Source organism: Eschrichtius robustus, chromosome 13 (assembly GCF_028021215.1).
Source record: "Eschrichtius robustus isolate mEscRob2 chromosome 13, mEscRob2.pri, whole genome shotgun sequence".
NCBI lineage: Eukaryota > Metazoa > Chordata > Mammalia > Artiodactyla > Eschrichtiidae > Eschrichtius > Eschrichtius robustus.
Genome location: NC_090836.1, coordinates 41,318,311 through 41,345,905, shown reverse-complemented (window position 1 = coordinate 41,345,905; position 27,595 = coordinate 41,318,311). Strand labels below are relative to the sequence as shown.

General features: G+C 49.2%; 2 protein-coding genes across 2 annotated transcripts; both read left to right on the top strand.

Moving 5' to 3' along the window:
- The first annotated feature begins 2,008 nt into the window (after positions 1-2,008).
- RND1 (Rho family GTPase 1) lies at positions 2,009-8,606 on the top strand. Its single transcript, XM_068560707.1, has 5 exons — positions 2,009-2,215; positions 2,991-3,078; positions 5,720-5,829; positions 6,703-6,837; positions 7,553-8,606. Exons 1-5 carry the CDS (start codon positions 2,096-2,098, stop codon positions 7,796-7,798), a joined length of 699 nt encoding a protein of 232 aa, XP_068416808.1. The 5' UTR covers positions 2,009-2,095; the 3' UTR covers positions 7,799-8,606.
- Positions 8,607-12,390: 3,784 nt separating this feature from the next.
- On the top strand, positions 12,391-27,274 carry DDX23 (DEAD-box helicase 23). The gene is made up of 17 exons (XM_068560598.1): positions 12,391-12,474; positions 16,777-16,985; positions 17,413-17,517; positions 19,766-19,859; positions 19,970-20,035; positions 20,588-20,726; positions 21,014-21,147; positions 21,284-21,396; positions 21,643-21,786; positions 21,883-22,108; positions 22,416-22,561; positions 22,920-23,097; positions 23,839-24,081; positions 24,521-24,672; positions 24,876-24,984; positions 25,773-25,947; positions 26,385-27,274. The coding sequence occupies exons 2-17, from the start codon at positions 16,777-16,779 to the stop codon at positions 26,606-26,608; spliced, it is 2,457 nt and encodes an 818-aa protein (XP_068416699.1). The 5' UTR covers positions 12,391-12,474; the 3' UTR covers positions 26,609-27,274.
- The last annotated feature ends 321 nt before the right edge of the window (positions 27,275-27,595 follow it).

The window sequence follows — 27,595 nt, the reverse complement described above, 5'->3', positions numbered from 1 at the left end:
GGCAAGAAGAGGACAAATTCTATTGGCAGAACATTACCTGAGGGCTGAGGATGAGGCCTGGGGAATGGTAGGGGGAAGAAACTTCCAGAGAGCCTGCCTGGGAGAGGAGGGTAACCAGTCAATGGTAGCACCTGGATAACTGTCCTTCTACCCTGGAGGTTCCCTGAGGTGATTCCTGATCCCTGGAAGGGGAGCCTTAGGAGATGGGCAGAGGACAGTGCAGGACTTAGCCTCAGAGCCCTTAGCCAAGCAACTTGGACTTGGATGCCATAGGCTTTGATGGGAGGCACACTGGCTAGGCTACATTCTCAAAACACTCTCCATTCTCCTGTCTATCGAGGGCATTGCAATCTTATCCTTAGAGATCTGTCCCTTTGGGTCCGGGGAAGATTTTTAAATTAATTAATTAATTTATGGCCACGTTGGGTCTTGGTTGTTGCGTGTGGGCTTTCTCTAGTTGCGGCGAGCGGGGGCTACTCTTTCAAGGTGTGTGGGCTTCTCATTGCGGTGGCTTCTCTTGTTGCGGAGCATGGGCTCTAGGCGCGTGGGCTTCAGTAGTTGCAGCACGCAGGCTCAGTAGTTGCAGCATGTGGGCCCTAGAGTGCAGGCTCAGAAGTTGTGGCACAAGCCTTAGTTGCTCCACAGCATGTGGATCTTCCCGGATCAGAGCTTGAACCCATGTCCCCTGCATTGGCAGGCAGATTCTTAACCACTGTGCCACCAGGGAAGTCCCCAGGGAAGACTTTTAAACATCCTTCGTAACAGGGGAAATATCCCTGGGTGGGGCAGCAATGATGGTGAATTAGAGTAAAGCTCAGATGGAACAGGACCCCGGCCGTGCTCCAGAGGCACTGGGCTTGACAAGGTAAACGGACCTAGAGAAGAAGTCTGGAGTGCTGTCACTTTTGCCCAAGGTCAGTCTTACTTCAATCTCTTATCCCCAGGAGGCCTCATCTGGGCTGTCTTGGTTCCTGAATAATCCGTGGGTTATTCAGGCTGTGGACGTACATCCCATGGGTCTGTCTAGCAGAGAGGCAGTAAGATGAAGGGCCCTGAGGGCTGAGGGCTGGCAGGCAGTTACGTAGCTCATCTCAACCTCATCTTGTCCTCCAGCTTCCCAACCCCAAATCCCAGGTCCAGTCTTCCATTCTGGACTTTAACCAGGTGACACACGCAGTACCTCAGCGTCAGTGGGTGTCAACCTGAAACTGGACCTGTGCCTGATTCATCCAGGAAGCTGAACCCAAGCAGCAGAACAAACACTCCTAAAGCAGCTCCTGCCAGGCCTGGAGTGAGAGGTTGTCTGGCCGAACAGACAGCGACTTTGTTTGTTTTGTACTCCTTGCTCCCATCCGCACTAGCCAGACTCCCTCATTCCTTTCTCTCTGCCCATCTGTGGGTCAGGAGCTCTGTGGGTTTTTTCCAGATGACGCAAGAAAATTTTTTAACTTACTTATTTTTGGGTGAAGGTGATTTCTGAGAAAGGGACAGGCGTTGAAAGGGGTCCAGCAGGAGCTGATAAAGGGGTCCAGCAGGAGCTTCTGTGGGAACTGGTTTGGGTGGGGATTAGATAGAACAAAGGGGTGAAATTTCTGGGACCAACCCTTCCCCAAGGGATGCCACCTGTCTACAATTTAGGCAAGTCCTGTTCTTCTCCTGGGAACTCCAGCTTGATCTCACTATCCACATTCTTAGCTAGTTTGTTTTTGACACTAATTGGTGGCCACACAAGACCATTAAATTTTGCTTCACTCCCCCTCCTACCCCCAACCCCAATACAAATGCAAAACAACGTGGGAATCCCCTTTTAGAGGAAGCAACGGTGCAGCTTTAAGAGAAAGGGAAGGGAAAAAGAGGGCTCTGACTCAGATCTTCCTGCCATTGGCTGCTGGAGGGGATCCCACCTCAGGGATTGGCTGTGACAGAGTCCGCCCCCTTTTGTGATTGGCTCAGCCAGGGTGATATAAGGAGGCTGTGCGGGCCTCTTTTTCAGTTGGAGAGAGACAGGGAATCCGGCTGGGTCGAGTGCTGAGACGCACCTGGCGCAACGTTCTCCTCCCTGAATCCGAGTCCAGGTCCCGCGGAGGCTGCAGCCATGAAGGAGAGACGGGCCCCCCAGCCAATCGTGGCCAGATGTAAGCTCGTTCTGGTGGGGGATGTGCAGTGTGGGAAGACAGCTATGTTACAGGTGTTGGCGAAAGACTGCTATCCCGAGGTGAGTTGCTCGCCTGACCGCTGGCCAGCTTTCCTCCTTGCCCGCATGCCTGCTGGGGGTAGATTCCCATCCGCCCAGGGGAGCTGTTTCACCCCGCCCCACCCCTCCCCATCCTCAGCCGCTTTCTGGCTGGAGGACCGCCCTGCCTTAGCTTCCCCTGAGACCTGTTCCACTTCTGCCGCTCTGCAGGCTCCTCCTCACCTCTTCACCCATAGGTCCCCCCATCAAATCCCCTCCTACCTCCCTTCATCCTGGAGTCTGCTCTTGGGAGAGGGAACTGGGGGCATTTGAGAGTCTGGGGTTTCTTCTTGACGTAATACCTATCCGTCCCTTCACCCATCCTCAAAGGTTCTATGCGCTTGTCCCTAGGCAGGCTTCTGCTGCTCCCTTCTGCTGCCCTGCTGGTCCAAGGGGCTTGTGGGGAAAAGATAAAGCACTAGAATTGGCTTGTGGCTCTGAAATTGGAAGACAGACAAATCTGGGGACAAGAGGAATCCTTGTGTGTGTGTGTCTCCCTGACCATCTAGGATATGGGGGGCTTGTCCCTGGCAGTCATTCACATTTCTTACTCCGATGGAGCAAAGTGCCTGTGCCTCTACACTCCCCTCCCTCCTGTCCCATGTGGTCCCTCCTGCCCCAGGTATCCCCTCCTCTCCTTATCTCCTGCCACTTTAGTGTCTCACTAGGATGAGTGGCTTCTTGTGTAGCCAGCACTAACTGGAGGGTTACAAGGGTAGGGGCGCCCAGGGTGTGAATAGTTCCTCTCTTTTCACAGACATATGTGCCCACTGTGTTTGAGAATTACACAGCCTGCTTGGAGACAGAGGAACAGAGAGTGGAGCTCAGTCTCTGGGACACCTCAGGTAAGACTGCTGGCCCCAAGTCCCCCCTTCCCACCCCTACTGGTCTGCTGCAGCTGTTGTCTTTTAGAAATTGTTTCCCTCTTTGACGGTGAGAAGGAGTTTGGTGCTTGCCAGGAAACTGAAAAGAAGGGGACCTGAAGATTCTTTGGTTGGGGTTGGGGGGAGGGTTTGGCGAACTCAGTTGGCTGGTCCAGGGGTGCAGAGTGGATAAACCCCAGAAGCTACTCACTTCTCTGGGTCTGGCTCCATCCTTCAGAGGGCTGAGATGGTGAGGTGGATGGACCCCGGAAGACTACTGGAGGAGGCAGTTAGGGCTTCTCCATTTCCACTCCCTGCCGCCCAGCACACGTACGCACAGCCTTTACTGCCCCAGAGCAAAGCCAAAGAAGAGGCAGGAGGCAGTGCTGCTGGAGGTTGTGGGTGAGGCAAGGAGACAAGCCTGCTTTGGGGGAAATATTGCTCCTGACTCAGTTTTCTCTCCTGCATTCCATCTCGGGTCACTGCTGCCTGCCTGCCTGCCGCAGCTCAGCCCCACTGTCATACCTCTGCGGTTGAGGGATGAAGCGATGCATCGTCAGTGTTTTGGAGGGTGGGGGCTTAATATGGGGCATGGTCACGTTGTACGTAGTTGGGGGGGTGGGTGTTGGCTCTGACTGGGCTGAGGTAGAAGATGCTCTGTCTTTCTGGATCGTAGAAAGCAATATGTTTCAAGCCTCTCATCCCTAAACCTTCAGTGCTAGTCTATCCTTTGCTTTGATTCTGACCCCTTCATTATCTCTTTAGCCCAGTCCTTTTTTAATAGACTGAGCTCAGAGTCATAATTAAGGACTAAAAGCCAGGAATAGGAGAAAGAAAATAAAATCCACTTCTCTCCAAAAAATGCATATTCAGGCTGAGTTTAAAGAGGAACTATAAATCACTAGGGGTTTCCTGTTACTTATAAATATGCCATCCTACTCCTCCAAAGAGCTATTATTCCCATCATCCAATTTTGAGGTCTCGAAAGAGTGGAGGTAGGGGATGGGTAAACAGAAAATGAGACTTCCTTTTGCTCCCCACTCCCCAAAACAAAACAGAAATTCCTCAACCTGGTATGCTTTCCTCCATTGCAGCTCCAGGGGCTGGGAGGCAGGATTCTGGTTATCCCGGACTGTGCTGTGCTGGCGGGATTGGACTGGAATGCAGCTTGGCTGCATGATGTATGGTTTTTCGTCTGCTGTACTCTGCCCACCTCTCAATCTTCCCAGAATCTTACTGCAGCTCATCTCTTTTCACTACCACCACCCCAAAGAGCCCTTCCTCCTCCTCCCACAGTCAGAATGCAGCCCTTGAATCCCAGTCCAGATAATGGAAAGTCAGCAAGGTGGTCTCTATTCCCTGTGTCGCATCCCCCCCACCCGTCCCCCGCCCCCCAAGTTCTGAAAGGATGCAGGCTATCAGTCATCCTCAAACTCCCTCTTTCAAATGAGGTGCCCACGAGGAAGAAGGAGAGGCAGGGGTGTGTGGGATGGGGCTTCCCGGCACTGGGGCCAGGGTTGAACCTGTTCCCGTTATTCGCCTGCTGGTCTTAGGGGCGGGGGATCGCTTGGAGCCAGAATGGAGGCCTCCTCCCCTCCCCCTTCCCCAGTGCTGCAGCGCTCCCTTTGCTCAGTGATGCTGTGATAAGACCCCACCTCAGAGAGGGATGGGGGCCAATTGCTGAAGGAGCAGGCAGCTATCCCAACTCCCCTTTACTCCTTTTTTTTTTTTTTTTTTTTACAACTAACCCCCCCCCCCCCGCCCCGCCTCAGCTTGGAATCCCCCCAGTTTCCATGGCGATTGCGGTTCAGGGAGAGGGGCTGCTTGCTATTCTGAGCACGGATTGTCTGGGTTCCAAATCTGCTACTCTTCCTTCCCCAGGGCGGAGGGGGGCAGGCTCAACCCCTAGCATTCTCCCGTATTGGACCACCTGAGTCTGCATTGCCTACTCCCCTCCCAGCGAAGGACCCTTATTTGAGCCTCTGAGTCCCAGCTATTGGTGCTGCTGTCTCTGAGAACGCCTCCCTGAGATCTTGGGATAGGGGCTACAGCTTTCCTTTTGCCCTTTACAGCGTAAGCTGATTTGGGTGGGAGGAGGAGTGGGACACTGAATTCTTGATGCTCTCCCTCCCCTGCCAGCCTCCTAGAGTTCTGACCGCACGGCAAAGAAGCAGGGCAGCCAGTTATATAACAGGCAGATTTGGTTCCTCACTGGGGAGACCCTAGAGCAGAGGTTGGCAGCAGGCGGACTCTAGAAAAGAGACCTTAAACAAGGCCTGGTCTCTCTGTAGGGGTAGGAGCAGCTTCCCCTGGGACTCAGAAAACTGGTGGACCTTCAGTTAAGCCCACCGTAGGAGATCCAGACAGGGCCAGATTATGCTCCACCTCCCTTTTATTTTGCCCCCTTTCCCTTTTTTAGGGCTAAGGAAGATGATATTCTTGTACCGCCTTCTGGCAGGCGGGTCAGGTCCCAAGCTTCGCGCTGGAGCACATTCCCCTGGGAGGTGGGTGGGGCCATCTCACCTAAGGGACCAAGCATGGTATTCCCAGGGCTCTTTGGGTTTAGGCCTGTCGGGAGGGAGAATGCCACGGCTCACCATCAGCTCTCTCTCCTTTCTACCAGGATCTCCCTACTATGACAATGTCCGTCCACTCTGCTATAGCGACTCAGATGCAGTGTTACTATGCTTTGATATCAGCCGTCCAGAGACAGTGGACAGTGCACTCAAGAAGGTAAGGCTGGATAAACCCTGCCGTCTCTAGCTCAGCCTGAGAACAAAAAGGAATCTTGGGGACCTTGTCATCTAATCCCCTCTTGTGTAACAGGAAGAAACGGAGGCCAGGGAAGGAAGAGATTTGCCTGAGGCCACATTAGCTACAGCTCTGGCACTAGAACCCAGATCTCCAGTCCCCTCTGCATCCTGCCTTTGCCCCTATCCTGCACTGCTCTGTCAGAGGCCCAGCAAGGGAGGGGAGTGTTGAGACTCAGGAAGTGAGGGATTGAGAGTAGAGAACCGTCTGGTGATATGGTTTGAGGGTCGGGGAAGGGGCCTTTTGGTGGCAGCTTTTATAGACCTTGATCCCAGGCCTTCCGGACAGGGCAGGCCAGGCAGGCCTGAGCTGAACTGCTGGTAGGAAATGCCTTGGTCCGAGTAGCAAGGTCTGCCCATACTGAGGAGTCCCAGGAAAGCTTGTGGAACTAGCCTAGTTTCCCAGAAGACTCTGGGATTATCTCCTTCCCTTGGAAAGAGACTGGTTGGCTTCTTCCTGGCTTTCTGGACTTGTGAAGCCCTTTGGGTTGAGGGGGCAGACCCATGCCCCATATGCTTGGCAGAGAGTGGGAGATTTGCCTCTGTGCTCTCTCTGGTGACTGGGCTGTTGAATTTGGGGACAGACTCTTGGATCAGCATTCCTGTGGCCCCAAAGCCCTCATGGGCAGAAAGATGATGTAATTAGTGCAGTGGTGGTGCTGTGACTCAGAGGGAGGGCTGAGCTGGTGATATACTGGATGGTGTGTGTGATGTTACCAACTGGGTTTCTCCGGGTGTCCGTCAGCCACTGACTGTCCTTCCTTCCTCCTTCCCATCTTCTTGCACGGCTCTTCAGTGGAGGACGGAAATCCTCGATTATTGTCCCAGCACCCGTGTCTTGCTTATTGGCTGTAAGACAGACCTGCGAACAGACCTGAGCACTCTGATGGAGCTGTCCCACCAGAAGCAGGCACCCGTCTCTTACGAGCAGGTGTGTGTGTGTGGTGTGTGTGGGGGCCCTCGTGTGTGTTGGGGGGTGAGCTGGGGAAGGCTACAGGAGAGGGCTTGAAATATGGCCCCTGCTCACACTCACTCACTATGGCAAGAGAGAATTGGTATGCTGTGGGGCCATCTATAATCAGGAAACTAGTTACCTGGATAGAGGTGCTGGGTACCAGTTTACCCAGATTCATGCTCTAGTTTGGCAGGTGAGCCATTCCTGTGTGTGCCAGTGTTCCTCAGCTGGTTTTTTTTTTTTGAGGACCACCTGCATTAGAATCACTAGAGGTGCTTGTTAGAATTCCTGACTCCTTACCTATAGAGTCACTCTGGGAAAAAAGTATGGGAATTGCATTTTTAATTAAGTCCCTGGATAACTTCTTATGCACATCGGAGCGTAAGGATCATTTCTTTTAAACCAATGTTTCACATTACAATCATCTGTGGAGCTCTTAAAAATCCTAACGCCTCGGCATACCCCAGAAATTCTGATTTACTTGTTCTGGCATCAGTATGGTTTAAAAAGTGTGCCAGGTAACTTAAGGTGCAGTCAGGCTTCACCTTCAGAAAATAATCAGCAGAGGGTGATGGTGGGAGACTGGCAGTTGGGTCCATCGGAGCAGCCCTGGGGAGGACCACTAACCTGAGAAGGCAGTGTTTCAGAGCCATTTTGGATCACTGCATTGATGACCTCACTCCTCCCTCAGGGCTGTGCAATAGCCAAGCAGCTGGGTGCAGAAATCTACCTGGAAGGCTCGGCTTTCACCTCAGAAAAGAGTATCCACAGCATCTTCCGGACGGCGTCCATGGTGTGTCTGAACAAGCCCAGCCCAGTGCCCCCGAAGAGCCCTGTCCGAAGCCTCTCCAAGCGACTGCTCCACCTCCCCAGTCGTTCCGAACTCATCTCTTCCACCTTCAAGAAGGAAAAGGCCAAAAGCTGTTCCATTATGTGAAATGGGGGTTGGAGAGGGGAGACAACCTCCCACTTCCTCCCTTGGGTTGCAGAGGCATGGGGAGAGGGAGGAGGAGACAATTTAGGACACTGGACGTGAGTTTTTCAGATGGCCACGGTGAGGGCTTGGAAGGAGACAGGAATGGGACAAGGAAAGAGCCAGGCCCGGCTTGAGGACCTGACACTGCGAAAGAACCATCACACCCCAAGCCAGGCACTAGGTGGTGGAGGGGCCGGCTGCCCCAGTGCCCTCCGCTCCAGAGGCAGGAAAGGTGTGGGGCTTTGGGGGGGCATGCTGGCCTCATGGCTTTGGTTGGGGGCCTACAGGAGCCTCACCTTCAGCATCATGCCTCTTCCACACAGCGTTTCCATGCAGGCCAGGGGATGGGAGGGGTCCCTGAGCCCTTCCCTTCCCCTCCGAGAAGGCCGCAGAGGAGTGGAGAGTGGGGAAGCCAAGAGGCAGCTCCTCTGGGAGCTGAGCCCAGGTGCTTCGTAACTGGTAACTGAAATCAGAAGAGCAGGAGCTGGTCAGAGCCAATGAGAAGGAAACCTCATCTTTGCATAGCCCATGCCTCATGGAGAGGTGACATCATACATTCACATGCTTCTCACCTAAGTCCCCAGGGTCCAAGGGAGAAGCCCCAGACCCCCTTCTCTTGCAGCATGGGGGTGGTGGTGCTGCAGGACGCAGGACTGGGTGGGGGTCACCAGACTTTTTCTGCCCTTAGGGCAGTATAGCTGGCATTTGTTTTATAGACTCTTGTCTTTGGAACCAGGGGGAGGGGGGGAGTGTTTCAGTCTGTTATATGTTCTGTGTTTAAAGAAGAAAACCTATTTATTACTGAACAATATAGCACATATAAAGAAGTTGGCTCCGTATTCTTAGTTCCTTTCTCTATTTCCTTTGGTCTTCGATAATGAGGAAAAGCTGTCTTGAGGTCCTTTCTGTGGGTTGCAGAGTGGCTGCCTCCACTGTTCCCTGGCACCTCCTACAAGGATCTCCTCCCTCTGTCCCACCCCCACCTCATCCCCTTCCCCACCCAAGTCCTGCTAAGCCAATGAAGATCTCCTTAGCCCTAGAGCAGGGTTTCTCAACCTCAGAACAAATGACATTTTGGACTAGATAATGCTTTGTTGTGGAGGCTGTCTTGTGCACTGGAGGATGTGTAACGGCATCCCTGGCCTCTACCTGCTAGGTGTCAGTAACACCCCTAAGTTGTCACAACCAAAAATGTCTCCAGATATTGCTAAATGTCCCTCAGTGCAAAATCACTCGTGGTTGAGAACCATTGCCCTGGAGAGTCTAGAGGAGCGAGACAAGGTTCAGTGGAATCATCAGAAGGAGATCCAAGCTGCTGAGATCCCAACCCCTGCAGAAGGTAGACAGACTGAAGCCAAGGCTGGGAGGTTCCAAGGGTTCTGGTCTCCTCTGAGTTCAAGGCGAGGTGACGCCTTCTGCTTTCTGGAACTTCCAAGTCCATGGCCTGTTGATGGCAGCTCAGGGGCCTTAACATCCCTTTTCTTCAGCTGCTTATAGCTCTTTTTTCCAAGTTTCCTAGTGTACTGGAAATAGTTACTGTGTATTGAGTACTTACTATGTGCTCAGCATTGTGCTGAGTGCTTTACCTACACTATCACATTTTTTTCAATTTAGTATTTTTAAAAAATTTTATTGAAGTATAGTTGATTTACAATGTTGTGTTAATTTCTACTGTACAGCAAAGTAATTTAGTTATACATATACATATACATATATATTCTTTTTCACATTCTCGTCCTAAACTCCCAATCCCAAACTCCCGATCCCCTCTACATTATCACATTTAACCTCATAAATGAAAATATCTAACATTTGTTAAATGTTTACTATGGGTCAGGGCTGCTTATAAGTTCTTTATATGTTATTTATTCCTGTGATAACACTATGAGTTACTACCGACGTCATTCTACAGACAGGGAAACTGAGGTTCAGAGAGATTAATGTGCTTGAGGTCACACAGCTAGAAAGTGATAGAACCTGGATACAAATCCAGGCAACCTGGCTCCAGAACATGCACTTTTTTTTTAAGTTTAACCATTTAATTATTTTTTCACTTTTTAAAAATTGAATGAGTCTTCAAGTTCTATAGTGCTTTACAATTTTCAAAAGTTTCACACACGTGATTTCATATAATCCCATAATAACTCTTTTTTCCCCCTACCCCTATATTGCCCCTTCCCTCTCCCCACTGGTAACCACTAGTTTGTTCTCTACAGAAAATGCACTTTTTACTGCTCTGCTATCCTATCCTGTGTGGCAAATGGTATTATTATCCCTCTTTTATAAAAGAGGAAACAGAAAAGCCAGAGATTCCACATAACTTGTACAAGATCATACTCTGGTTAAGTAGTAGAGTCAGGATTCAAACCCAGTCTCAATGTTAACTGTAATTCCATGGGCCCCTTACTGCTAGCCATGTGGTACCTAGATAGGAGACTCTCTCCCTATGGTCCTTACTAGAATGTAGTCCCTCTGTCTCCATCTCCAAAGATGAATATTTGTGAAAGAACTAGCAGGGTAGGACAAACCATGCAAGTATCCTTTAAGCTCAATGTCTTACATGTGCCGTGAGAGAGGTGTGCACCAATACTAGGGGAACTCTGCCACTCTGAACTTGGACAAGCTTCATCAACTTTCTGGGTCTCAATTTACTGATCTTTAAAGATGATTGAGAATGGTAGCCTGGGAATGGGGCAAGAGCATCTACTCTGAAATTAAATGAACTTGGAGTTGAATACTGGCTCCATTCTTTTAACTATGTGGACTTAGAATCTTTCTGGGCCACAATCTCCTTATCAGTAAAATGGAGATAATGCCCATCTTATACTATTAGAAGAACAAGTAAAGTTAGGGCTTCCCAGGTGGGGCAGTGGTTGAGAATCCGTCTGCCAATGCAGGGGACACGGGTTCGAGCCCTGGTCCAGGAAGATCCCACATGCCGTGGAACAACTAAGCCCGTGCGCCACAACTACTGAAGCCCACGCGCCTAGAGCCCGTGAGCCACAACTACTGAGCCCGCGTGCCACAACTACTGAAGCCTGCATGCCTAGAGCCCGGGCTCCACAACAAGAGAAGCCACCACAATGAGAAGCCCGCGCACCGCAACGAAGAGTAGCCCCCACTTGCCACAACTAGAGAGAAGCCCGCGTGCAGCAATGAAGACCCAACGCAGCCAAAAATAGAAATAAATAAATTTATTTATTTTTTAAAAAAAAAGTAGTGTAAGTTAAGTGTCCAGCACAGAGTTGGGTACTAGGAGGTATCAATACTTAGTAAATAGCAACTGCAGCTCTACACCTTTGGTCTGACTGTTAGCTCCATTCTGTGAGTGGATAGCCCTCCAGTGTTCACTGGGTGAATTACACCCAACAGACCTCAGACAACTTTTCCATTCTCTCTGTGAGGTCCAAGTGGGCAGCTCAAAGGCTGCAGAGTTCTAAGAGCAGAAATGTGCCTCTCCCAGGGTTACTTTGGGCCTTTATGCCTGAGGCTCAGAGCTTTAGGATTATTTGGGCCTATCCCAGGCTCTGCTTCAGTAGAACTGAACACATTCAGAGAGAAAAACCAGAACTAAAGCTATGTGGGATTGAAACCAAAAAGCTGGTGATGGGAGAAAGGGAAGGAAAGAGGCATTAGTTACTTCCTGGTATCTATCTAAACCATCCTAGAAGACCGCCAGAGTTTTTGTTTTTGTTTGGGAGGAAGGGGGGTAGAATTATGAACCATATGACCAAAGAGAAACAAAGTGAAAGTACAATTTTGGGGGAAAAATCTCATTGGAGGACTGAAAAGAGGGAACTAGGAGAAAGAAAGAACAAAAAAGTATTAAGATAACCCAAACAACTGGCCAGATTCCAAAGAGCAAGAGAGTGAAGAAGGCAAGTCCTGTCTGGAATGTTGAGAAAACCAGGTGCCACAGCCCAGGAGATACCATCCTTCCAGCAGGCCTTTGGAATCCATTGTGTGGGCTCATTTTGAGTTGTCACAGTAACCAGGGTGTTACCGCTGGGCCAGGGTTGCTAAAATGTCCTCCTAAACCTGGGATAGTCTCACACCATGAATCGTCCCACCCTCATTGGGAAATACTAGGCTGCTCCTGTAACTTAACTTTTAGTTTGTCCACCCGTAAAATGGGGCTAATAATCTATCTCAAAGATTTTTTGTAAAAACGCTTTTCCATAAACGGTATTTATAGTTGTTACTGTAGTTGCTAGTTCTAACGACGTGCTATTGCTATCTAAGGAAGGCCTTAAATTTCTCCGTTGTAAGCCACAGGCCATGATGTCATTAACTACAGTTTCTAGGAAAACCAGCATATTCCAGGAGGACTGCGCCCGCGGAGAGAAAATCCTTTTGAGAAAGGCCGGCCCACGAAAAACTCTTCCTCCCGCAGACTCAAATGTTTGGCGAACCACATTGCCCAGCGGCCCCCGCGGCCAGGGGCCGACGCTCTCACCGTGCATTCTGGGATTGGTAGTTCTCAGGCCCTCGCTGTCGGCCTGCGCTGCCCGGCACCAGGAACTCGCCTTCCCAGCTTGCCGCGCGGCCGGGGGAGCAGCCCGGCGACCAGGAAACGGGAAAGATGGCGACTGCTCGGCGACGTTGAGGCCGCGTTGGGCGGTTCGGACTCAAGAGTGGTGAGTCTCGGGCGATGGAAGCGTTTTCCAGGAGCTTGCAGAGAAGGCGAGAGTGAGGGCACAGCGGTGGCTCCTGTCTCCGGGATAAGGCGGGAAGAACGCCTCAGGGAAGGGGCACGAGCTTGGAAAGCTCTGGCGGGCAGGAGCGAAAGGGCGCGGGCCCCAGCGGGAGTGTTGGTTCCTGGGGGCACAGGGCAGGTCCCTGGACGATGTTCCTGGTCAGACCTTTTCCCACGCGCACAGCACCTGTGATACCCTCAGTCCGACTTTATTCCTTCATGTTTCGAGTAGCCCTTGCTCCAGACAAACTGAAACTCTGGCTTTTCTCCCAGAACCAGTCATGCTTTCCCGCCTCTGCGCCTCCTGTATTATTTCTTTTTCCGGGAATGACTTCTTTCTGGCACCTTCAGTTACACATCTTCAAATTCTACCTGTATTTCAGTGCTCAAGAGCTACTTCCTCTACAGTCTTTCCAAATTCCCTTTTACAAGTGAAAGTAAACTTCTTTGAACTCCTGCAGTAATTCATCTGAGCCTGCATCCTGCTACGTGTCTCATAACCCTCTATTGTTTTGTAAGCTTCCTGTGGACAGGATCTTCCTGATTTCCTTTTGTAACTCACACAGCGCCTAGCACGGTGCCTTGCATATAGTGGATGCTTGATAAGTACATAGTTCATTGAGTGAAAAAAAGACTCTGCCCCTGCCGTACCAGAACTGAGGAACTCAAAGATGCGGAGGTTTGTGATAAGTGGAACCTATAATAAAAGTTTCCTACGTTTGCTTTCTTCTTATTTGCACTTCCCATTCTCTTCTAAGCTCACTCCACTCAGCCTTCTACTCCCTCCATGCCCCTGAAACAGCTCTTGTCAAAGGTCACCAAGCCATCCGTTTTTCCACATGCAAGGGTCACTCCTTTATCTTCTAGTCTTTCTCCACTTGACACAGGTAACCCCTCCCTCCTTGAAACACATTTTTGACTTCTGTGATGCCGTACTTTACTATTTTTTCTTCTTTCTCACTGGCTGTTGTTTCTTTCCAGTTTTTTCCTCTGGCTCCTCCTGTGCCTGACTTATAAATGTTACAGTGTTCCAGAGGTCAATCCTGGGTCCTCTTCTAATTTCTTCTTTAACTAGAATGCCTACTTAGGTAATATCATTTAGTGTCCCATGTCTTTAAAAGCAATCTATATATTGATAACTCAAGTTACTGTCTCCAGACTCTCTCTTGAGTTGCAGAATTATATTTTCAACTGCCTTTCTGGAATCTCCACTTGGTTTTCTTATTGACATCTTACACTCAATATGGTCAAAATGAAACTTTTGATTTCTTCTAAGTCTTTTCCTTCCCCAGTCTCCTCTGGTCACTAATGGCACCGTGAACCATTTAACCAGTTGGTCAGACCGTAAATTTAGGAGTTATGTTTGTCCCTCCTCTTTGTTTCCTCCCTTCATCAGTAAGTCCTATCAGCTCTGCCTTCAAAATGTACCCTGAAGCCCTCTACTTCTTTTCATCTCCATTGCCACTTTCCTAGAACAAGCCACTGTCATCTCTTGTGTAGACTACTATAATAGCATTCTCAGTGGTTCTGTGTCCACTGTTGCCTCCCTACCGTATATTTTCTTGAAGTCACCAAAGTAATTCTTTGAAAATGTAAAATAAGACCACATCACTTCCTGTTTAACACCTTTCTAAGGTTCCCACTGCAGTTAGATTAAAATCCAAGTTCCTTTACCCTGGCCTGAAACACATTTCCATGATCTAACCCCTGCCTACCTCCCTGAACTCATCTCGAATTAGTCTTCCCCCTCGGTCACTGCCACTGAGCCACATGAGTCTATTTGTTTTGGCCGTGCTGTGCAGCCTGCGGGATCTTAGTTCCCTGACCAGGGATCAAACCCCGCCCCAGCAGTGAAAGCACTGACTCCTAACCACTGGACCGCCAAGGAATTCCTCACACGAGTCTATTTTATTTTTTTTACTTATTTTTTATTTTTATTTTTGGCTGCGGAGGGTCTTCGTTGTGGCATGCAGGATCTTTGTTGCGGCGCGTGGGCTTCTCTCTAGTTGTGGTGCACAGGCTCCAGAGCGCGTGGGCTCTGTAGTTTGCGGCACACACGCTCTCTAGTTGAGGCGTGCGGGCTCAGTAGTTGTGGCGTACGAGCTTAGTTGCCCCGCAGCATGTGGGATCTTAGTTCCCCGATCAGGGATCGGACCCTCGTCCCCTGCATTGCAGGGCGGATTCTTTACCACTGGACCACCAGGGAAGTCCCACACGAGTCTATTTTTAATTGGCAAACATGCTAAGCTAGTTCTTGCCCCAGTGCCTTACTGTCCCTTCTGCCCAATATATTCTTTTCCCTGATTTTTGCAGACTCTATTCCCATCATTCAAGTCTCAGCTTACATGTCATCTAAAAAATTCTTTCCAGAGCCTTCTATCTCTTGTTCATACTGCTCCCCATCACGTCACCCTGTTTTACTCTCTTCATTAGCACTCATTTCTGTTTGAAATTCTCTTATCTTTCTGCCTAACTGTTGTCTTCTTCACTGGAGTTTAAGCATCATGAGATCAGAGACTTTGTTTTGTTTACTGCTGTATCTCTAGTACTTAGAATAGTTTCTGGCACCTACCAGGTACACAGCGAATATTTGTCGAAAGAATGCTGATGTCCAGGATGCTATATAGAGAAGATGGCCTTTCCTCTGGATTGTTTTCTTTTTTTCTTTAATAGAAGAGGGCTATTTTATTTTATTTATTTATTTTTATTTTTGGCTGCATTGGGTCTTCGTTGCTGTGCGCGGGCTTCTCGTTGCGGTGAAGCGTGGGCTAGAGCACGGGCTCTAGGCTCATGGGCTTCAGTGGCTGTGGCTTGCGGTCTCTAGAGCGCAGGCTCAGTAGTTGTGGCACATGGGCTTAGTTGCTCTGCGGCATGTGGGATCTTCCCAGACCAGGGATTGAACCCGTATCCCCTGCATTGGCAGGCAGATTCTTAACCGCTGTGCCACCAGGGAAGTCCCTGGATTGTTTTCTTAGGGCTATAAGTGGACGAGACATAAGTATAATTTCCATGTGATATGCATGACGTACTGGCAATTTTGAGGTAAAATGGGTTGTCTCCACCTTTTGAAAGTGCTACTTGTTCATTTTTTTCTCTTCTTTACATACTCTCCCTTCTTAAAAATATATGGCAGGAATTACATGGGAAAGGGGGATCGTAAGCTAAAGCTTAGGGAACTGTTATTTCATTGGAACCATTTGGGGTTAAAGTAAGTTCTGAAAAATATATCCTGAGGCTTAGGGATGGTGGTGGTGATGGTGGAATAGAGGCAGATTCAGACTTGCTGTCTGAATTCAGCACCTGGCTGAAGTAGATTTTGTAGTCTGAAGGACAGTTGACAGTGTGGCATGGTGTTCAGTGTCCCCTAGGCAGTATGGGAACAGAACAAATTCCTGCTCAAACTTTTCATGGGACTGGATCATAATCAAGGCTGTGAAAATCTGAGTAGGGAACATGAGTCAGAACATCTGTGATCTCTAGTTTCTGGTACACTTCTTCCTCCCTCTTTCCCTCCTTCCCTCTCTCCATTCCTCCCTCCCTTATTTTAAATTCTAAAATAATTGTAGAGTCTCAGGAACTTGTAAAACCAAAGTGTATGGAGTCCTATGTACCCTTCACAAGTTTTTGCCATTGCATAACTAGAAATACATTTCTTTTAATCTGAGTAAAAGTTGAGTTTCTCTATTTGAATTTAGGTTTCCTTGAGGTGCTGATCATAATCCCAAATCTCTAAGTTAAACTCCTTTTTTCTCTTTTGAGCTTTCTTTATGAGCTCAAGAGAACTTATCTCCCTTAGATGTGTATACGTTGACTGATCCTGGTGGGCTGGCAGACACAGTAGACTCCTAAGATAAGCAAAACAAGATGTTTCTAGAGATAGCTAGTATACTATTCATTAACTAACATTTCTTTTAATACTCTTGCAGTCTAATTATAAAAATAAGCTATATTCATTGTATACTTTTGGAAATGAATTATATACAAAAAGGAATCCCAGAGAAATAACATAGCATTAATGAATAAGAATGGGCCTCTGGAGCCAGACTGCCTAAAACTCTGACACTTAACACCCGTGTGTCCTTAGGCAAGTTACTTTATATATCTGAGCTTCAGTTTCTTCACCCATAAAGCATGCATACCAAAATATCTACCTCAGAGGGTTGTTTTGAGATTAAGTAAATTATTTGTAAAAAGTTTAGAGCAGTACCTAGTACATAATAAGTACTCCTCTTACCCATGACAGATGGCAGGAGAGCTGGCTGATAAGAAGGACCGTGAGGCATCACCTTCCAAGGAGGAAAGGAAGCGATCTCGGACTCCTGACAGAGAACGGGATAGAGACCGAGACCGGAAGTCTTCCCCATCTAAAGATAGGAAACGGCATCGTTCAAGGGAAAGGCGTCGAGGAGGCAGCCGTTCTCGTTCCCGTTCCCGTTCCAAGTCTACAGAAAGGTAAAGTAATTTTCTGTTTGTTACATGGAAAGGGAGTGTACATTTCAGTACATGTCAAACTCCTTTATTCTTGGTTCCTCTGATGCCGCCATATTAGGGCATTAGTCTTTCGTACATTTCTCTACACCTAGTGACCCAGTAGTTCTTAAAGGTTAAGAGGGAACTTGTAAGATGAAGGTCCAGATGATCGAGGAAGATAGTTCACCTGTTCACATAATCCATGGCCTATCATTGCCACTGATACTTAGCAGTACAGCTCTGAGCTCTAAGACCTTCTTAGAACTCCCTCATAACTTCTTGGGAAACACATTTTCCAATTTGTAAAATATTACTTTGGGGAGAAAAGAGCATGGGAACCTTCTTAGGGCTGCAGTGAAGCAGTATACTCAGGAAGTATCATGTAATTTCTTAAATGTGCTGTCTTCAGAGAACGCCGGCACAAAGAACGAGAGCGAGATAAGGAGCGGGATCGGAATAAGAAGGACCGAGATCGGGATAAGGATGGGCACAGACGGGACCGCAAGCGATCCAGGTACCTGGGGGAGTGGACGTGGGCTTTAGGGCACCGCTCTGCTCGCTTCCTGTCTGCATCTCAGCTGGCTCAGCTTCGGGGGAAAGTAAATTTTCCATAGCGAATCCTATTGGCAGCTATTGTAGAGCTGTCTTTTTTAGAAGGCACACACCTTCTTTGGGAAGTATAACCAGTTAGTGAAGTCACCACTTTTTGAGGGTCAGCTTGTTCTTAGAATTTAGAAATTAGTTTGAAAAGGTTACCAGCCAACAAAACAGCTCCATCGGACCATTCAGTTTTCTACCCAGAATGTACAACATATATTTGTTGGGATAGCTTAATGCACCAGTATCTTGATCTCTCTGTTCTGGAAACTTCCTTTTTTTTTTTGTTTCTTATTTATATTTTGGCTGCGTTGGGTCTTCGTTGCTGTGCGTGGGCTTTCTCTAGTTGCGGCGAGCGGGGGCTACTCTTTGTTGTGGTGCGCGGGCTTCTCATTGCAATGGCGTCTCTTGTTGCGGAGCACGGGCTCTAGGCGTGTGGGCTTCAGTAGTTGTGGCACACGGGCTCAGTAACTGTGGCTCGTGGGCTCTAGAGTGCAGGTTCAGTAGTTGTGGCGCATGAGCTTAGTTGCTCCGCGGCATGTGGAATCTTCCCGGACCAGGGCTCGAACCCGTGTCCCCTGCATTGGCAGGCGGATTTTTAACCACTGCACCACCAGGGAAGCCCTGGAGACCTTCTATACAAAGTTTTTATTAGGCCCTGAATCTGTAGGTTAGAATTCAGGGCAAAGAATAGAATTCTTGTAACAAACGCAGTGGGGTTATTTGAGATCTCTTGCATATTAAGCTTATAGCAGGTGTGGGGAAAAGATTGCTGGGGCTGGTAGGAAGGAGAGATGAGGAAAGGACATATATAGCAGTATCTGGGAAGGGTGTATGTGGGTGGCCATGTCGGCTAAATTTATTGTGTATTCTAAAGTAATGCAGGATTTTTTTTTCTTCTGACATGCATATGCTATTTGGAGGAAATACTTTTTTAATCAAAATATAGTTGATTTACAATATTGTATTAGTTTCAAGTATATAACAAAGTGATTCAGTTTCGTATACACACACACACACACACACACACACACACACACACACACACACACACACAAACACACAAGTATATTTTCTGGTTCTTTTCCATTATAGGTTATTACAAGATATTGAATATAGTTCCCTGTGCTATACAGTAAATTCATTTTTTTAAGAATTTTTTTAATTGTACATTTTTTATTTTTAAAAAAGTTTTATTTATTTATTTTTGGCTGCGTTGGGTCTTCGTTGTGGCGCAGGCTTTCTCTAATTGCGGCGAGCGGGGGCTACTCTTTGTTGTGGTACGCAGGCTTCTCATTGCCGTGTCTTCTCTTGTTGCGGAGCACGGGCTCTAGGCGCAGGGGCTTCAGTAATTGTGGCACGCAGGCTCAGTAGTTGTGGCTTGCGGGTTCTAGAGCACAGGCTCAGTAGTTGTGGCTCGTGGGCTCTAGAGCGCAGGCTCAGTAGTTGTGGTGCATGGGCTTAGTTGCTCCGCAGCATGTGGGATCTTCCCAGATCAGAGCTCGAACCCATGTCCCCTGCATTGGCAGGCAGATTCTCAACCACTGTGCCACCAGGGAAGTCCCTACAGTAAATTCTTGTTGTTTATTTTATATATAGTCGTGTGTATCTGTTAATCCCATACTCCTAATTTAGTCTAATTTAGCCTTCCCCGCCCCCCTTCCCCTTTGGTAACCATAAGTTTGTTTTCTGTGTCTGTGGGATTGTTTCTGTTTTGTAAATAATTCATTTGTATTATTTTTTAGATTCCACGTATAAGTGATACCATATATTTGTCTTTCTCTGTCTGACTTCACTCAGTGTGATAATCTCTAGGTCCATCCATGTTGCTGCAAATGGTAATATTTCCTTCTTTTTTTTATGGCTGAGTAATATTTGGAGGAAATATTTTTGATATCAGTGGTGAAGATCCACTTCCCAGAAGAGAATAGTCTCAGAAAAGGAGATTCAGGTAGAATGGGGCCAAGACAGGGCCATCGTTAGGTTTCAGAGCAGGCAGAGTGACCAGGCCTGCAAAAGGAGCTTCAGGACATGTTGGAGGACCGTGGGCCAGTCTTGCTGAGTGGTGGGAAAACTTCCATCCTCTTTTGGCGAGCTCAGTCTGAACCTCATCCAGGGGCTAGGCTAAGAGTGATATGGACTTTTCCTGTTCCTTTGCCTTAAAGTTTGTCTCCTGGCCGAGGAAAAGATTTTAAATCTCGGAAAGACAGAGACTCTAGGAAGGATGAAGAGGATGAACATGGTGATAAGAAGCCTAAGGTAAAAAGAGGAAGGATTTTTTTCCTCATCTTCCTCTTCAGTTCAAGCCCAACTTTGTTCTTCACAGGGAGAGAGCCTCTGTGGACTGAAGTCCTGTGTTTTATCTTCAGGCCCAGCCATTATCCCTGGAGGAACTTCTGGCCAAGAAAAAGGCTGAGGAAGAAGCTGAGGCTAAGGTAAGAGCTTGAAGGTCTGTATTAGTTGGCTAGGGCTGCCATGACAGAACACACGGACTGAGTGGCTTAAACAACAGAAATTTATTTTCTCACAGTTCTGGAGGCTAGAAGTCTGAGATCAGATGGGGTTGTTTCTTCTGAGGCTTCTCTCCTTGGCTTGTAGATGGATGTCTTTTCCATATTCACATGCTCTTCCCTCTGTGTGTGTATGCTCCTGGTATCTCTGTGTGTCCAAATTTTCTCTTTTTATAAGGACACAGTCAGATTGGTTTAGGGCCCAACCTTGGAGCCTCAGGTTACCTTAATCACCTCTTTAAAGGCTCTGTCTCCAAATACAGTCACATTCTGAGGTACTGGAGGGTAGGGCTTCAACATGTGAATTTTGAGGGAGGCACAGTTTAGCCCGTAACAGGGTCCTGGGCCTATTTATGTTTTCCTTAACATGTGTAATGCCTGAGCAAATATTTTTGGGCCCCCTGCCATCTTGCCGTCGGTGATGTGATTATACCCTGTTCCCAGATCCTTTGTTTACAGTTGTAATCTGTTTTGTAGCCCAAGTTCCTCTCCAAAGCAGAACGAGAGGCTGAAGCCCTAAAGCGACGGCAGCAGGAGGTGGAGGAGCGGCAGAGGTTGCTTGAAGAAGAGAGGAAGAAAAGGAAACAGTTCCAAGACTTGGGCAGGAAAATGTTGGGTTCGTTTTCTTACCCTGTAGCCCCTAGACGGGGTAGGGAAGGGTGGGATGGGATTGTGGTGTAACTCAGGAGAGCTAGAAACCTATTTGCTCTGAGTTTGGAAGAAGGAAGGATGGGGCAAGTTTCTGAGAAAAATATCTTTCTGTTAGGTCTCCATTTCCCTTGCATCATAAATCTCCCCCCCCCCCTCTTTTTACTCATTTGGTGTCTGTTGTCTGGATCTCCTCCATGCCCTCTTTTTTCTTCCACTGAGTTCTTCTGCAGCTTTGCTTTCTTTGGTCTGCAGAAGACCCTCAGGAACGGGAACGTCGGGAACGCAGGGAGAGGATGGAGCGGGAGACCAACGGAAATGAGGATGAGGAAGGGCGGCAGAAGATCCGGGAGGAGAAGGATAAGAGCAAGGAACTGCATGCCATTAAGGTGCAGGCCTCAGCTCTGTCTTCATGGCCCCACGCGCCTCACACACTAAGGAGGTTTGGTTGTTTGGCCATTCTGATCTCTGTATATGAGATTTGGGCCTCCCGTTTGATGGGCTTTGTGTTCTGTACCCGGGCAGGAGCGTTACCTGGGTGGCATCAAGAAGCGGCGCCGGACAAGGCATCTCAATGACCGCAAGTTTGTCTTTGAGTGGGATGCATCTGAGGACACGTCCATTGACTACAACCCCCTGTGAGTGTCTTCAGGCCTCAGTGCTAGGTCTTTTAAACTAGGCAGTTGCTGGAGAGAACCAGTGACTACAGAGATAGAAGTAAGATAGGCTGGGATGAGGAGATGGGTAAAATGGTAGTTAGCCAGCCCTCTGGGCGATGAAAGACCCTGGCTGGAAGAGGAATTGGCACATGTTGGTAGTCTGCACCTCCATCCTTGTGCTTAGCAGCTCCTTCTCTTTTCCTCTTCCTCTTGTCTCAATCCCAGGTACAAAGAACGGCACCAGGTGCAGTTGTTGGGGCGAGGCTTCATTGCAGGCATTGACCTAAAGCAGCAGAAGCGAGAGCAATCACGTTTCTATGGAGACCTAATGGAGAAGAGGCGGACGCTGGAAGAAAAGGAGCAGGAGGAGTGAGTGGTCAGGGCTACGGGTGGTTGGGCAGAGCCGAGTCTACAGGAAGGAGATGGAGGATACGAACCCCCGTCATTCCCCATGTCCTGCTCCAGGGCAAGACTCCGCAAACTTCGTAAGAAGGAAGCCAAGCAACGCTGGGATGATCGGCATTGGTCCCAGAAGAAGTTGGATGAGATGACAGACAGGGACTGGCGGATCTTCCGTGAGGACTACAGCATCACCACCAAAGGTGGCAAGATCCCCAATCCCATCCGGTCCTGGAAAGACTCTTCTCTGCCTCCACACATCTTGGAGGTCATCGATAAGTGTGGCTACAAGGTACGAAGGAGCAGATGGGCCCAGAAGGCCTAACGTGTTCCCAGATTCTAGGGGTACAGATTTAATTTGAGAACAGAGAACTTTGTTCCTAGACTGTTTGGTGCCTTCTCTGCCAGTGGGCACCAAGGTGACGTCTCTCAGTTTCTGGTGGAAGTATTGTTTGTTGATTGTGTTTCTTCTCGGGTCCCATTCCTGTTCACTGTGCTTGGTGTCCTCCCGTCGTGCTAGCATGTGTGCCCACTCTGTCAGCAGCAGCCCAGGTAGTATAATTTTGCCTGTACACGTTACTGTCTCTGGGTCACTACAGGAGCCGACACCTATCCAGCGTCAGGCAATTCCCATTGGGCTACAGAATCGTGACATCATTGGAGTGGCTGAGACTGGCAGCGGCAAGACAGCAGCCTTCCTCATCCCGTTGCTGGTCTGGATTACCACTCTCCCCAAAATTGACAGGTGACATCAGCTGACACCAGTTGGAGTGGGTTTGACTGAGCAGGAGATGTGAAAATGGCAAATGAGCATTTGGGTTTCTTCTTAAGTCTATAATCAGAAGCCTTTAGTCTGGGTCAGATATTAGGGAATAATTGGATCATGATGTCAAAGAAGTGTATGATTTTATTGCTGGCAAGGACCACTCCCTGGAGAGCTTGGCTATCCCGGAGTCTGATTTTTAAGAGCGATTGTTACATTCTTTTCCCACCACCCTCCTCGTTCCCTTTAGTTGCCCTTAAGAGTGACTTTGTCTTGCTCCTGTTTGTGGTTGGATGAGAACCAAAGCTCATGAAACTGTGGGATGCCCCATTTACCACAGGATCGAAGAGTCAGACCAGGGCCCGTATGCCATCATCCTGGCCCCCACTCGTGAGCTGGCTCAGCAGATTGAGGAAGAGACCATCAAGTTTGGGAAGCCGCTAGGCATCCGCACGGTGGCTGTCATCGGCGGCATCTCCAGAGAAGACCAGGGCTTCAGGCTGCGCATGGGTTGTGAGGTTTGTTCACCGAGCCAGCAGCCAGCCCGCCATTTGGGAGGGCTCTCTGGGGACTCTGTTTTTAGTTTCTGCCGTAGATGTACAGTAAATGAAGAAAGGGGCTGGTTTGTGTATATGTGCTGTTGTTTATGGAGGACTCATGCACCAGGGATTGTACTCTGTATATCATTAATTCTCACAACCACCTTAAAGAGAATAGATAACGGTATTTCCATTTTACAGCTGAAGCTGAGGGTCAGGTTAATAACTTGCCCAAAGTCACAGCTGGTGATGGGCAGAGCTGAGACTCATATGTGAAGGCTGTGCTCTTAATCGCTCTGAAAGGCCATGTCGTTGATTTTATGTTGCCTTCTTCTTAGGGTTGGGGAGGAGAGCTTTTTACAAGAAGTCTGCTGTAGGAATCGAGTCTTCTGCAGGCTTATTAGTGTAATCCCTTTATCCAACCCCCTCCATAGTATCGCTTAGTCTCTCTTCTGTGTAAGAAAGTTCTGTTGATGTTGCCTCTTCTGTCTAATCCCTGGACCTTACTCAGAGACCCCATTTATTCCTGAAAAAAATCCAAGGTAGCAATAAGTGATTTCATGCCACTTCTCAGGAACTTTCACTACCAAACATAACTGGAGGTTGGGGTCATAGTTCCTTAGCACTGGGGATCTGTTGCCCAAGTGGGTGGATAGTTCACAGAAGAGAGAAGAAAGGGGTACCTGCTGGGGCCACACATGATTCCACTGTACCCCCCAGATAGTGATTGCTACTCCAGGACGTCTGATTGATGTGCTGGAGAACCGCTACCTGGTGCTGAGCCGCTGTACCTATGTGGTTCTGGATGAGGCAGACAGGATGATTGATATGGGCTTTGAGCCAGACGTCCAGAAGATCCTGGAGCACATGCCTGTCAGCAACCAGAAGCCGGACACAGATGAGGCCGAGGACCCTGAGAAGATGTTGGCCAACTTCGAGTCAGGAAAACATAAGTACCGCCAAGTAAGGCTGCTTCCCTGGGCTGGGAAAAGTTGGGCAAGTTGCCAAACCTGCTCCAGGGCCCTTCTTGCCCTAGGCAAGTGCATGTTTCCAGAATGGTGAGGCGTGGCTCACCATGTACAGTCCTCTCACAGTCCTAGCAGTGTAGCCTCTTAGCCCTGGAAATATGGTTCCGAAGAGTCATGCTACTGCCCGCCACAGGTGCTGGCAAATGCTCTCAGCCCTTCCTGTTATCATAAGATGTAAAGTACTCTGCTGAACAGGCACTGAGGAGAGAAGTGGGAGGGCAAAGGACAGTTTTCTGTCTGTCAGGCACTACTTCTGTCAAAACTCACACCATGGCTCATTTTCTATTCTGCAGCTTGGGCTGCGCTGCCTGTGCTGATGGTGGGATGTGTGATGTGTCTGCCTGGGCCCAGGGCTGAACATCTTGTTTTCATAGACAGTTATGTTCACGGCCACCATGCCCCCAGCGGTGGAGCGTCTGGCCCGGAGCTACCTTCGGCGACCTGCTGTGGTGTACATTGGCTCTGCTGGCAAGCCCCACGAACGTGTGGAACAGAAGGTCTTCCTCATGTCAGAGTCTGAAAAGAGGTATGGGGGCAGCTGAGCCAAGGGAAACAGAATGGAGAAGAGGCTTCTTTTAGTGCGAGTGGTGGCTGGAGGGCGACTGTTCTGCCATGTTGGAGAGCTGGGCATTGGAGATCCTGGAGTTGGTGTTTGAAGATCAGCGTTGGGCATTTCACTTGGAGTGGAGGGTAGTATGCATCTCATTTTTCTCTTCCTCTTCTCTCCAGGAAAAAGCTGCTGGCAATCTTGGAGCAAGGCTTTGATCCACCCATCATCATTTTTGTCAACCAGAAGAAGGGCTGTGATGTTTTGGCCAAATCCCTGGAGAAGATGGGGGTGTGTCTGGGAGGGGAGAGCAATGCCTGGTCTCTTTGGTGCTGCTTTCTGAAACTAGACGGGCCGCCTAGGCTTCTGCTTTCAGTGCTTACCTATTCTTGAACCTCTCCAGTATTTAACAAGCCAGGGTCAGCGGGAAAAGGGTGGTTGATGGGGATAAAGAGGACTTGGTCAATTGCTATGACTCCCTGTCCATTCCAGCAGTGCCAGCCACAGCTGCCTTGGGTCTTCCTCCAAGTGTGCTGGGGCCAGGGAGAGGTTATGAGACACATCCTGGCAGGATCTGAGGATATGGAGTAGAGTGGGTCGAAGTGTTTCGTGTTTATATATGTTTGGGAGGGAGGATGGTGTAGTCAAGAGGGAGATGTTAGTCATCAGTGTCCTGTACTCCTGATACTGGTGTTGGAGGGGAAGGGTGTGTCCTCTCCACTCAGGCTTAAACTTCCTTAAATTTCTTGGTCCTGCTTTCCACCGTCATCTCTTACCCTCATTTCTCTCTTTCACTACTTCTCATCTGTCTGGCTCCACATCTCACCCCTGATTGCTTTACCTTTGACCTTGCCCTGTCTGTGTGTCTTCCCCCCCAACCCCCCATCTCTCCTATCCCTTTCTTCAGCTCATCTGTTCTCTCCTTACTTCAGTTGCCCTTGTTCTCTTTTCTGCCTCCTTCCCCTTTCCATCTCCCCTGCTGCTCTCTGCAACCCTCCCTCCTCCCGGTCCACTCCCTCCTAACTTCCATCTTTCCATGATCCCATTGCTCTTTCTTCACCTCGCCATTCTTCCAACAGTACAACGCTTGTACGCTGCATGGTGGAAAAGGCCAGGAGCAGCGAGAGTTTGCACTATCCAACCTCAAGGCTGGGGCCAAGGATATTTTGGTGGCTACAGATGTGGCGGGTCGTGGTATCGACATCCAAGATGTGTCGATGGTTGTCAACTATGATATGGCCAAAAACATTGAAGGTAAGTGCAGGGGAAAGCAGCTTCAATCCAGGTAAAGGGAGATTCCTTGCCCGTTTCTCCTCGAGTAGCTTCACTGAGGAGGCTATTGCTGCCAACTCTCACAGCTCAGAGCCTAGGGTTGCTTGTCCCAGTGAGAAGAGCTCCTGCTCTGTATCTCTCTTGGGTGTGTTGTCCCAGCTCCTGGGATTGCGCTCTGTCTTCTGGGTATGGAGAAGAACGGAGCTGGGCCACTCAGTCTTAATGTGGTAGGATGACCACCATCAGCAGTGCTAGCGGGGAGAGCACCGTGGGCACTGCAGATGCAGGCAGCACGAGCTGTGTTTACTGCCCTCAGAAGTGTGGTGGGGAGGATGAAGCCTTTAGAAGTGGAGGCTTCAGACGCTGCTCACCAGGGCATCTGGCCTGGCGCCCTGAGTGACATTCCTCCCCCTCCCCAGATTATATCCACCGCATTGGCCGCACGGGACGAGCAGGCAAGAGTGGTGTGGCCATCACCTTCCTCACCAAAGAGGACTCTGCCGTGTTCTATGAGCTGAAGCAAGCCATCCTGGAGAGCCCGGTGTCCTCCTGCCCCCCAGAGCTAGCCAACCACCCCGATGCCCAGCACAAGCCAGGCACCATCCTCACCAAGAAGCGCCGGGAAGAGACCATCTTTGCCTGACACAGCGCTCTCCCCACGGTTCAAGGCCATGCCCTGGAGCCTGTTCTTCAGGACCCTCACATCTCTTCCCAGGTCCTCACTCTTATGGGGGCTTAGGAAACAATCAGACTCCCTGGCCCAGACCCTCAGGTCTGAAAGCCTGAGTGTGGGGCTGTAAGAGGAGAGGAAGCTGGGAGGCAAGGAGAACAAATTACCCTAGGTTTTGGCCCAGCCCTGCCCCTCCGGCGGGCTTTGGGATTGCATTGGGCCATCAGCTCTTGCCAGGTATGGGGGCAGCCAATTGGCACAGCCTCCTAGACTGAACAAAACCTGGCTGCCGGGCTGGGACTTCTTCGGCACAGACGTGACTGCGTAAGCTGCAGCACCATCATTGCCCTAGATGACCCAGGGGATCTGGCACTGAGGAGTGTGGATCTTGGACTCTTACTGTCATTTTGACAGCTGTTTGCCCTTTTGGATTATAAAACAAGTGGAGAGCCTTGTTTAGAGTTGTGCACGGCCCCTGTGCCAAGGGGTACTGTGCACTCTAGGCATCCCTCACCCGGGGAATTTTTTAGCAGGTGTGGGGACGGGGAGCTGGCTGAGTCCTTCTTGAAGTCAGAGTGAACTTTCTATTCTCTGAGAAGATGAGTTTGTATGTTCTGAGAATAAATACACGAATATTAAGGCTGTGTCTTAGTTCTAGCTGAATTCATCTCCCAGGTCTTCCCTGGTACCACAGAAGACCAGGAGGACAGCATTGGGCACAGTGGATTCACTTGGGAGATGAAAGAAAATCAACATCCAAAGAAGAGCCTCGGGTCTGAGCTGATAGTTTAAGTCTATAGGAGGTGCCTGAGGGGAGATGGAAAAGGCACTGACAGCAGGACCGTGATGCATCTTCCCTCCCCCGCTCTGGCTTCACAGAACTTGTAGCTCTGGCCTGGACACCCTCCAGGGAGCTTTGCACAAGGGTGAGAAGGGAAAGCAGTTGTGAAACTTCGGCAG